Source organism: Piliocolobus tephrosceles, chromosome 1 (assembly GCF_002776525.5).
Source record: "Piliocolobus tephrosceles isolate RC106 chromosome 1, ASM277652v3, whole genome shotgun sequence".
Taxonomy (NCBI): domain Eukaryota; kingdom Metazoa; phylum Chordata; class Mammalia; order Primates; family Cercopithecidae; genus Piliocolobus; species Piliocolobus tephrosceles.
Window position 1 is genome coordinate 128,071,313 of NC_045434.1, and position 12,477 is coordinate 128,083,789.

The 12,477-nt window shown below is 37.2% G+C and overlaps 1 protein-coding gene across 3 annotated transcripts in view; it reads right to left on the reverse strand.

The window, feature by feature from the left end:
• The window catches only part of FNBP1L (formin binding protein 1 like), a 104,718-nt gene that overhangs the window by 30,224 nt on the left and 62,017 nt on the right, over positions 1 to 12,477 (reverse strand). For all 3 annotated transcript variants that reach the window (XM_023230989.3, XM_023230991.3, XM_023230990.3), the window contains exons 3-5: positions 2,556 to 2,609; positions 1,195 to 1,342; positions 383 to 445 (exon numbers count right to left, since the gene is read on the reverse strand). In XM_023230989.3, the coding sequence (XP_023086757.1) occupies positions 383 to 445; positions 1,195 to 1,342; positions 2,556 to 2,609 (265 nt within the window). The remainder of the gene's footprint in view (positions 1 to 382; positions 446 to 1,194; positions 1,343 to 2,555; positions 2,610 to 12,477) is intronic.

A 12,477-nucleotide genomic window follows, 5' to 3' on the forward strand; every position in this document is an offset into this window, starting at 1 on the left:
AGGTAGAAAAAGAACCTTGATTATTCTCAGTCCTCAGTCAAATGGTCTTCTAAGACATATCACCCTTTCCCTCTTACTTCTATCCTCTATTAATACTTTATAGTAACTACTTTAAAGTAAAAAAAAGAAATCTCCTTAAATGTTCACAATGATTGAAGATTATAGAGTTCTTAAGTATAGAGTTATAAAGGTCAAGAAAAATGACAAAATGATCTCACATCCTCTATTTACACTATATTGACTATTATGCAATAATACCAATGTCAAATTATTAATAATACACTGAGAAACATTAAACTCAAATAGATATGAAGCATAAAAGAATTTAGGGCTAACCTAGTCTACGAGATTTTATGTTAACCATGAAAACATCATAACTCACATTATCCATCTGTTTCCAGCACATGTCAAGATATTGTTGAGCTTTTCGTCCTTCTTGCAGATGCTGAAGATTATAACCATGGCCAAAAAAACAAAATAAAACAAAACAAATAAAAATAATTACATTTAAACACTAAAGTCTAAAGCCCCCAAAAGGCTTTTCACTTTATTTTTTTTTTTAAGGTACTAATTATAACTTTACCAAGACTTAGGAAGAAAGCAAAACTTCCTAAAAATGCATTTTATAGGATATTGTCTTAATACTTTAAATATAACCTTGAAAACAAACACAATTTTCAGAAAAATAATGATTGTCTTGAATAGCGGATGACAAACATTTTTTATAAAAGGTCAGATAAATATTGTAGGCTTTCAAAGTCACACTATCTCTGTGACACTCAACTCTGCTAATGTAATGCAAAAGCAGCCACAGGCAATATAAAAGTCAATTAATGTGGGTCTGTTCCAATAAAATGTTATGTATGGACACTAAAATTTCATATAATTGTCAAAGTCATGAAATATTATTCTTTTTTCAACCATCTAAAAACATAAAAATCATTCTTAGCCTATGGCAACTAGCAAACAAAACCAAGCACTAGGTTGAGTTTGGCCCATAGGCTGTAGTTTGCCAAACTTAAATCCAAAAGAATCATAAATTAGCAAGAGTATTTTGTGATAATTTTTAGCTAGAAGAAATGTAGTGAAATAGAAAACCAGTTTATGCTGAACACACATTTAAAAAAAAAAAAAAGTATTTCTGTGCAACTATTTCATATACTACTGCAACTGGATGAAAATTGTAAGAATTACCATTTTTCTTTCAGTTTTCAGATCATGAGCATATCTCATTAATTCACCATATACTCTGTGCGCCATTTCTTCTGCTACAACTTCTCGCTGTCCTGCATAGTCATTTAACTCATTAAGGATATTAAAAAAGGCTACACACGAGGTAAACCTGGCAAAAACATTTCAAAATGGTGAGACTTAATTTTATTTTCATTACAAATGTTGGTGAGGTATGGATTGAATCTAACATTTCACAAATTTTAGCATATTCAACCTAAATCTCAGCTACTAGTTCTAAATTAACTTCATATGGAAAAAATCCTGCATTACGCTCAAGTTGTACACGTCTGTATATCTTCAAGTAGTCTTTCATTTATTAGTAAAGGGATATTTGGGGTCAAAAAATAATAAGAATACTACCTGCAGGCTCTTTTGGCATACTGGAATCTCTTAAGTTGCCAACTGACTGGCCTGAGCTTGGGAATGAACTTGGTTGGATTCCTAGGCTTGGCAGCTGAACCTGTTGCAGAGATGATGTGCTTGCCAAATGCATCTCGATGGCTGATCTACAGAACAATTTTGCTATCAGCTCTGGACACAGCTGCCTGTATGCCTGCCCATATCCTGAATGGAAGTGAAGTGCCATTATATTGACACCACAGGGGATAGAAGGGTCAAAAATAAGGGTAAAAACGTGTGTGAGGGAAGGAGAGAAACAAAGAGAATCACTGTATTAACGTATATATCTACTTTGAACATACTGCGGAACACTCTCTTACAGCTGAAGATTAACAGCTCAGATAGGACTCCATTAACACTAAACCTGAGAATCCTAACAACTGACAATTATACACAGAGTTGTTTGTTCGTAAGTCTAGTCTCTTCTTGTTTCTGCATCTAAACAATCATCCACATATTCCTCTTTAAGACCACCAAAAAACTCCTAAGTGATTTCTAACCTTTTTATTTATTTCTAATGCAAAAACCCTCAGTGCTTTCCAACATCCTTTTATACCAATTAGTCAAATTGTTTTACTACCTATAAAAGTAAAAGCAAGAATCTAAGAAGCCAACAACTATGTAACAAAGTATGAAAAATATCCTTTTCTTCTGCAGACTAAATCATTCAAGTGGAGTCCTAGTCTACATTTTAATTGAAAATCTGTATTTGACTATTCTAGAAAACCATTGATCAAGCCCACCGCAGTATTTATCCTCATAAAACATTAACAGTAGTTCCCTCTTTCATAAACATTAATTTTTAAATTAAACTTTATAAAATCTTTATAAAAAGCTAAGAATATATTTATCTTACTAAATAATAAAAATATAAGTATTTTCAAATTTTTTAATACGCATTAATGAACAGGTATGTAATTTACCGTGGCTCTTCATCTTTGGATGAACGTTTGGGGCAGTACTTCTTAACCAGATTTCTATAGGAAGAAGATTTTTAAAAATTTATTAAAAATTTCAACTGTTGTTACAATTGAAATAGTCTAAGTTTTCAATTTCATTCAATCATGAATTTTATGATATAAAACAATTAAGACAGCAACATGGTCTCTTCTCCATTAACATCATAATATGTAATCATTACTTACATTTTGTTCTTAAAATACTGATATCTGGAGAAAGGTTATTTCTGTATTTTCATATGAATGTAATCACAACAATTTGGTTGATGTTACTATCAAATAAGAAAAGAGTTAGGAGGAAGAATAGAAGAAACAAAGTACAGTTGGCCCTCTGTATTCCAGGGTTCCACAACCACAGATTCAACCATGGGTCAAAAATATTCAAATAAGTAAATAACAATACAGCTATAAAAAGTAATACAAATTTAAAAACCAATAGAGCCTAACAAATATTTACATAGCATTTACACTGTATTAGGCAGTCTAAGTAATCTAGAGATGATTTAAAGTATGAGGAGAATGTGGGTAGGTTATAGGCAAATGTTATGCCATTTTATATAGGGGACTGAGCATCTTTGGATTTTGGTACTCATGGGTCTGGGAACCAATCCCCCTGAGGAACAATTACACTCAGTATGTGAAACTGAGTCAGGGCAAAAAGAAACATTTCAAAGAAATATCATCACTTCTTTTGTTTCACAAATTGGGGGCTTTAATACTAACTAAGGTAAAATGTAATCAGATGCTGGCTCAAGGGATAAAAGAACAGTTTGTCACCATCTCCATAACTCTACTTTTATATGAAAACCATGGTGTAACTCCTTACCCTTCTCTTTTCTAGGCAAATGAATTACATTCTGACTTGTAACTATTTTTGCCTTCATCCATGTCTGTTCTTAACATTCTTACAGTAGAATGCTACCTTATTTCATCCTTTCAAAATCAGAAAGAGACTAGAATATGGACTTTGGAGCCAGATTGGACTACCTTTGTTTGAATCCTGGTTTGTTTGTTTGTTTGTTTACTGAGATGGAGTCTCACTGTGTCACCCAGGCTGGAGTGCAGTGGTGCAATCTCAGCTCACCGCAACCTCCGCCTCCTGGGTTCAGGCGATTCTCCAGCCTTAGCCTCCTGAATAGCTGGGATTATAGGTGCAGGCCACCACACCCGGCTGATTTTTTTATTTTTAGTAGAGACAGGGTTTCACTATGTTGGCCAGGCTGGTCTCGACTCCTGACCTCAGGTGATCCACCTGTCTCAGCCTTGCAAAGTGCTGGGATGAGCCACCAGCTCAACCTGAATCCTGGCTGTTCTATGTAGTACCTGTGTGACCTTGGACAATGTGCCTAACTTCTCTGTCCCCTCATTTCCTATGAATGGTACAAACAGTACCTACACCATATAGTTAGGAGAATTAAATGATATAAAGTGCTTTATACCCTGAGTCTCAAAGTATGGTCAACCTGGGTCCAGCAAGGGCCCATAGACTCTTTGGTAACAATCTACAATGAGATAAGTACAGAAGTTGGGATTAACTGTATTTCTTTTGAATCTAGTAATTAAAAATTAGGGCCTATATTCTGTATGTCTCTTTTATGTCATGTTTCTAGTATTTAATTTTTATTGTATTTTACTGTATAATACAAAAATTTATATAATATAAAATTTACAATACAAAAATTTATATAATATTTTATTGTATTTTACAAAAGTACACAATGGATTGGAAACTAAAAGAAACTAATCCATCATCACAAACAATTTGAGATGCACTGCTTTAAACTATAAGCAGTTTTAAAGTAAGTGGCCCTACTATCTTTCAATACTATAAAAGAATCACTGTCTTAATCTCAGATTAGTACCAATTACTTCCACTTGAATCAATTTATTCATTCTACAAACTGTCTATTATATGCTAAGCACCATGCAAACTACTAGGAGCATCATAAATAAAAGAGGACCCAGGAGCAAGAGACTTACACTCTATTGACAGGAGACAAGTATACACCAATAATTGTAATACAGAGCATGGTAAGTGCTATGATAAAGATATATAAAAAAAAGGAAGACCTAACACCCAGTGAGGGGTGGATAAAGAACAGGCAAGACACTGAGAAAAGAGTTCAGATCAACATGTATTGAGTTTCTACCACCAAGAAACCCATAGTTGTCACTGAATGTAGAGTTAGGGACAACATGAAAGCATTAGCACTTCAACCACTCTAGGGTGCAACCATAGCTCACTGTCGCCTCAAACTCCTGGGCTTAAGTGATCCTCCTGCCTCAGCCTACCAAGTAGCTGGGACTACAGGCACACACCATCATGCCTGACTAATAATATCTATATATACTTTTTAAAGATACAGGGTTTCACTACGTTACCCAAGCTGGTCTTGAACTCCTGGCCTCAAGTGATCCGCCTGCCTTGGCCTCCCAAAGTACTGGGATTACAGGTGTGAGTCATCCTTCTTGGCCTTCAAAGCTTTGCAGATATTTAATATGTCACTACATTAATACATGTACATAATTTACAAACTGTGCAGTCATATGCTCAAACATTTTTTACAGGTGAGCAATAAAAAGTTCAGAGATCTCTGGTCTAGAGAAATCAAATATATAGACACTCTTATATAACCTAATATGGTAAGAACAATAGAGGGCTCTGTAAAGAGGGTTCCCCAGGGGTAGAAAGCTAAAATTTCTGATTTGCTGACTGAGCCTAAAGAGATAAACAGGAATTGGGCAACTGGAAACCCCTAGGGGGAGGATTCTGCTCATTAGTGAAGATCTAATGAGCAAAGACAAAGAAGTGGGGGAAAACAGAGCATTTAAGAAGAACTGTAAGTAGGTTCAATGTTGCTGGAACATCAAATATGAGCTAGAGAATTACAAGTAGTAAGGTTGAAAAGTAAGTGGGGAACGAAGCAGAGACCCTTCTAAAGTCATATGAAGGAACTCTGAATAAATACTTTTGACCAGTGGTTATTAATCCTGGTTACCCAAACACTATCAAAACTCACTGTTGTGAATGAGTTAATTTACTAATTCACCCAAATATCAGCAAAGCTACTATCTGCTATAAATTAATTACTTCAGATACCAGACTGACAGAAAGAAAGGGACGAGTCACGGTTAGCAAACTAGTAATTGGGCATGACCTACAGTCCTTTCTACAAAAGAACTCAAAAAGGAAGAAGGGGAAAACATGATGAACAGAATAATTCACTAGAATAGGCAAATTCAGAGACAGAAAATAGATAATGGTTGCTAGCACATGGAGGAGGAGGAAATGACTGCTAACGGGTACAGGGTTTTCTTTTGGGGATGATGAAAATATTCTAAAATTCAATCGTGGTTATGGTTGCAAAACTCTGTAAATACACTAAAAAACCACTCAAGTGTATGCTTTTAGCAAGTGAATCTTATGGCATATGAATTATACCTCAATAAAGCTTCTATAGGAGAAGGAGTGGCAGTTGCACAGGCAGCCCATCTGCCACAGGTACCTCTATTCAACAAGTCTAAAACGAAATTTATCTGCTTCTTAATCTTCTTTTACATACCTCTTTTCTTACATTAGTGGCACTACCAACTATCTAGAATCTAGACATTTAAGCCAAAAATTTGACAATCATCCTACACTTTCTCCCACCTTAACACGTTCAATCCCTACAGATTCTATTTCCTAATTAACTTTTTTAAAACAATAATTTTTATAATAAAAAGGAAAAAATACACAAAGAGAAGCCCTGTCTTGTGACTAGTTTATAAAATTGTTTTGTATACAGATGTGGGAGGACAGACTGCTGGAAGCGACTGCAATATCTTGAAACCATGAGGGGAAAGACCAAGAGATGTACGATAATGCCCTGACATCATCGCTAAGCTCTAGAATGCCACTTCCAAATTTGTTACATAAAACGACTCTATTACGTGAAGCTGAAAGCTTCTTAACTGACACTATAGAAGAGTTAAATAAAAATGCCCAGTAGAGATATATAGTAAAAACTAGAACTCTAAAGAAACTTCTGGGATCACGATGCAGATATGAGGGTAAACGTGTAAAGACAATAACAGAAACAACAAGGAGTTACCATTTGTCATCCATGTATTATTTGCCAATCTTAATGCTTAAACTCTTTATATATAATCTTATGCTTACAACTGCAAGCAGATATTATTAGCCTGACTTTACAGGACTCAGACATATTAAGTGACTTGCCCACAGTCAAACAGCCAGTAAGTGACAAAGCCAAAACCTGCCTCAAACCTGATGCCAACACCTGAGATGGTTAAAATAATGAATGCGAATGAGGCTACTGAAGAAGTATGAAATGAAAGGTAGCTAAAGGCCATCTATTAACACAAATTTAACACGGAAGAAAGAAGAGCTGCTTCAGAAGAACAATAAGGATGAACAGCTAGGAAGATTAGAGGTAAACAAACTATGTCCCACCACCTATTTTTAAAACAAAATTTTATTGGAATGCACTACACTAATTCATGCATGTATTGTCTATGGCTGCTTTTGCATTACAACAACAAAGCTAAGATAACTAAGTTGAGTAGACATATGGGTAACAGAAAACCCAAGAGTCTGTCATTGAAGAGAAGGGATTTCTTTTTTAAAGACGTTCTCAGACACGCCAGGTGAGGTGTCTCAAGCCTGCAATCTCAGTGCTTTGGGAGGCCAAAGTGGGAGGATCCCTTGAGACCAGGAGTTCGAGGATGCAATGAGCTATGATCATTGCCACTGCACTCCAGCCTGGGAAAGAGAGTGAGACCCTGTTCCTTAAAAAAAAGAAAAAAAGAAGACAAGACACTTTGGGAGGCCAAGGCAGACAGATCATTTGAGGTCAGGAGTTTGACACAAGCCTGACCAACATGCTGAAAACCTGTCTCTACCAAAAATAAAAAAAATTAGCCAGGCATGGTGGCGCACTACTGTAGTCTCAGCTACTCAGGAGGTTGAGGTACGAGAATTGCTTGAATCCGGAAGGCGAAGGTTGCAGTGAGCTGAGATTGTGCCACTGCACTCCAACCTGGGCGACAGAGTGAGGCTCTGTCTCAAAAAAAAAAAAAAAAGAGGAAGAGGAAGAAGAAAAGGAAAAGAAGAGGAGGAGGAAGAACAGGGTGAAGAAGAAGAAGTTGTTCTAAGAAACAGTCAACTCATCAAAGATAATAAAACAGGTACCTAAAATATCCACGGAATTTAGCAATTACCAGGTGATTTAACAGTGTGGTTATGACAGGCATAGTCTCTAACCTATAAATGGGGTTGTGTTCTAGAAATTACTTTTAAGTTCAGTGGTTTTCAAGCACAAACTCATGAACTGCATTAGTAAGTCAAATTTAAGCAAAAAGCATTTCATAGATTGAGTAGTTTCAAAAATTGACTACATTTGTATATATCAACATTTTAAACATTGTTTAGGGTCCCAGTCTGCAGTGGACACGTTTTAACTACCTCTATCACTACCCTTCTTCTGCAACAGCTTGTGGAGACACATTTCTGCTCATCAAAAAGCCATGTTATTTCACACACTTCCCAGCCCCCTAACAGTTTGGTAGAACCACGTGATCAATTCTGCATTGGGCTATGAGCTCTCTGTAAGTACAGGCTGAAGCATTTAGAGCTTATGTACAACCCTCTGGGCTCCCTCATTCTCCACTGAAGCAACCGTGGAGGCTGAATGATGAGATGAAGATGAAAAGAGTATGGATCCTTGAGTTACCACATGAGCTGTCTGAACTTGTAACAGACTTCGCATGATTAAGAGTGTTAATAAGTAAGTGTTTAGTTAGTTATGTTTAGTCCCTGGGATTTGGAATTTAATATTCTAGTATAGCCTAATATATCCTAAAATACAGCTCCTCCACTGTCATGCCTATGAACCTGTGGTCACGGTAACCACATATTAAGGTCTGGGAGTATTCATTTGATCCAGGTCCATTAATCTAAGCCAATGAAAGTCAATCCTAAAATTTCTATTGTAATTCTTAGGAAGGCATGCTCTCTTTCTGCTGAAGTTGTTAAATTGATAGGACATAATCTTAAAGCCATGGGAAAAGAGCCTACTGGGAAATTAAACCAACACAGAGAAAAGCGAAGCCAAGAAGAAAGATCCAAAATACTTCTCTAAGTGCCTGGGATCCCTAAATTTTTCACTCAAATAAGCCAGTAAATTCCTTTCTTTGTTTAAACCAATCTGAGTTAGGCTTCTGATACTTGAAAGAATTATGAGTACTACCGACGGTAACCACAGAAGTCATTAATAGCTTAAACATCACATAAATAACACTAATTTGAACTCTAGCTTCTGGGAGGAAAAGCACATGTAACACAAGAGGTAAGGGGAAGAGGAAGAAAATAACTCTGTATTTTGAACATGCAAGGTAATCCTAAGCAATTTTAAAAATAAATTCATCTTGCCTCCCTGTATGTAAAACTCACACATCTAAAGGTGACTCATCCCAAACCCCAATATCCTGAGCCCTCAGATGCCATACACAGATCACTAAAGACTCCATTCAAGTCAACCCTGCAACCTGAAAAACTACAGCATTGTCCAAGACATTCTTCTCATTTTTCACCAAATTTATAGAAAACATATGCGCTGAAAGAAGACACACTAAATTATTATGAGACAGGGTCTCACTCTGTCACCCAAGCTGGAGTACAGTGGTGCAATATGGGCTCACTAAAACCTCCACCTCCTGGGTCAAGCAATCCTCCCACCTCAGCCTCCCAGGTAGCTGGGACAACAGACACATGTCACCACACCTGGCTAATTTTTTTTATTTTTAGTAGAGATGGGGTTTCACCATGTTGGATCCACCTCCCAAAGTGCTGGGATTATGGGCGTTAGCCACTGCCCTGGCTAACACACCAAATTATTAATAGTACTCACTTCTCAGGAGAGGAACTGGGAAGGGACTTGAATTTAAATGTTACAATGATCATATAATGCTTTCATAAAATAAAACTAGGCCAGGCGTGGTGGCTCACCTGAGGTCAGGAGTTCAAGACTAGCCGGGCCAACATGGCAAAACTCCATCTCTACTAAAAATACAAAAATTAGCCAGATATGGTGGCTATAATCCCACCTACTAGGGAGGCTGAGGCAGGAGAATTGCTTGAACCTGGGCAGCGGAGGTTGCAGTGAGCCAAGATCGCGCCACTTCACTCCAGCCTGAGAGAAAGAGCGAAACTCCGTCTCATAAATAAATAAATAAATAAAACTAATAATAAAAACATACAATAAGAATGTATTCTTCCGAAGCAGCTGATCCCATTTGGGCCTTCCGAAAAAACAGTCTAAAGTCAACAAAAAGTCATACAAAGGCATGAATGGTTCAGTAAGTCCCGCAAATCCCTGCTTTGCAGTTTTAACACAATATACTTATTAGCTCAAATAAATTTTAATATGTAAGTGCAAAGTATTCAGGTCGTTCCTAAACTAAAAATATTTCAGGCAATTCATCTAGTTTAAGAAATCTGCCCTTAATGTTACTTCCCCAGGCTCTTTTTCTATTCGCCCCTCTTCTAAATCCAGATTCTCCACCAAACTGACAGCAGTTTATGTATGAGACATGTTTTTAGTATGTTGTCATAAATCAGGAGTTAACTAAAACACAAAGTTTTATATACACACAGTACATATTACAGAAATTATAATGGATTCTACAGATAAGCTGGTACATTGTTTTGGGGGGAAGGGGAGGGAGGGAGGGAGAGAGGGAGCAGAGAGAGAGAGAGAATGTGTGTGTGGATCCATGTTTTTCTATGTACTTTGGCTTTATGCACTTTGGATACAAAAGAAATTAGTGTTGTTCCTTCAGTTGTCAGAAAAGGCTTCTAAATTTAGTGGGCATCTCCAAAGATTATAGCAGTCTATACATATTAGTTATATATGTGATATTAAATATATCACCTTTTTAATGTATATTTAAGTTGTTGATTCTAATCTTTTTATCCATTCTAGTTTTGTCAGGTCTATATTGACTTTTGAGTTTCAGTAAAAATTACAAAATATTCCAAAATTTCTATTCTCAAAACATTAATTCACTTCTATTAAAACATTTTGCAGCTAAGTGCCAGAATGTAAACTATCTCAAAAATCTTAAAAGACTGAGAATCACCTCTATACATTTTCAAACTTTCAACATTTGAGAGGCTGAGTTCTAATTACTGTTTAAGAGGTGATCAATATTCTATTTTTTTTACAAAATGGAATATAAATCATACCTTTTCTTCCAGCAAAGGGTAATATTAGAGATCTGAGACTCACTGACTAGTACCCCTTTTCTTAACCTACTTAAGAGCTGCCAGATTAACAGATATGGCCCAAATTGTGGGCTCAGTTAAGTGACCCAACGATAGTAAATGAAATAGCTGGACCAACGAGATCCCTTTCTGAAAGTTCTAAGACTTTGGACTTGACACAGCATTGAGGCCAGTATGGGAGCTGAATCTCTAAGACATAAAACTGGCACTGTTGGTGACTATATTTCCTGCCACATGGAGAAAGTCAGTCTGCGCTAAAAGAATAAAGCCACCAACCCACCAAAATGAGGAGGGGGAGGGGAGGGGGAGGGGCAGGGGGAGGAGGGGGAGGTGGAGGAGGGGGAAGGGGGAGAGGGAGGAGGAGGGGAGGGGGAGGAGGAGGAAGCGGAAGAGGAAGAAGAAGAAGAAGAAACAACAAAGGGCTTTGGCTGTGTTTCAGATACTGTCTTTATTTTTTTCTGTGACCTAGCTGTGGACCAAGCCTTCTAGCAGTATGACTATTCCACTTCTTGAACTCAATAAAAAATTAAAATCAATAAATTTATACTGTAAATAAGTTTCTCATTATACTTAAATTAGCTCAAGCTGGAGTTTCCATCACTTTCAGCCAAGAACCTTCTCTCTTACAACTTAAACATAAAAGGCATCCAATGCAAAAGAATGAAGCTGGGCCAGGCGCAGCGGCTCATGCCTGTAATCCCAGCACTTTGGGAGGCCAAGGCAGGTGGATCACAAGGTCAGGAGACCAGCCTGGTCAATATGGTGAAACCCCATCTCTACTAAAAATACAAAAATTAGCCAGGCGTGGTGGCAGGTGCCTGTAGTGCCAGCTACTCCGGAGGCTGAGGCAGGAGAATCATTTTGTAAAAAGTAAAGTAGAGGTTCCTCTTCAAAGACCTTCCTCCCCATCTAATTAGGAATAAACAGTAACTTCTCTTAAAAGCAAAATTTATTTAAAGACATGTGCTAACATTCTTAAATACCTGCTAGCTGTAATAAGGAAATCAGTGTACTTTATGTTCTTAGCTCCCACAATTTAGCCCAAATATTTGCCCTGGCATGCTCAGACTGGTCCAAGCAAGCATTAGGTCATAGCCTGTTCCTCTTCCTTATTTAAAAGTGTTTTTACCTTTCTCAACATTCCACAAGTTACTTCCTCCTTCCTTTGTTCCCCTCTACCTTTACCTCTTTTTAAAAAGTTCTAAGTTGCTAGCCAATCAGGGTGAGGTCCCGTTCCAGCTAATGGAAACTGGACACAGCAGTAGGGTGGATGCGTCAGGTTATAAATGACCCTGTCTCCTTTGTTCGGTGTACTCTCGTGGCACCAGTGTACCCTTTCTGCAGGAAGTAAAAATGGTCTTACTAAATTAATAAAATTTATGTTCAAGTGCTATTTCTTTACGGCTCCGAGGAACAAACATTTCAAACAGTCTGAACCCAGGAGGCGGAGGTTGCAGTGAGCCAAGATCACACCACTGCACTCCAGGCTGGGCGACAGAGTGCGACTCTGTCTCGAAAAAAAAAAAAATGAAGCTGGACCCTTATAACACATACAAATATTAACTCAAGATGCATCAAAGACCTAAAACTATGAAACTG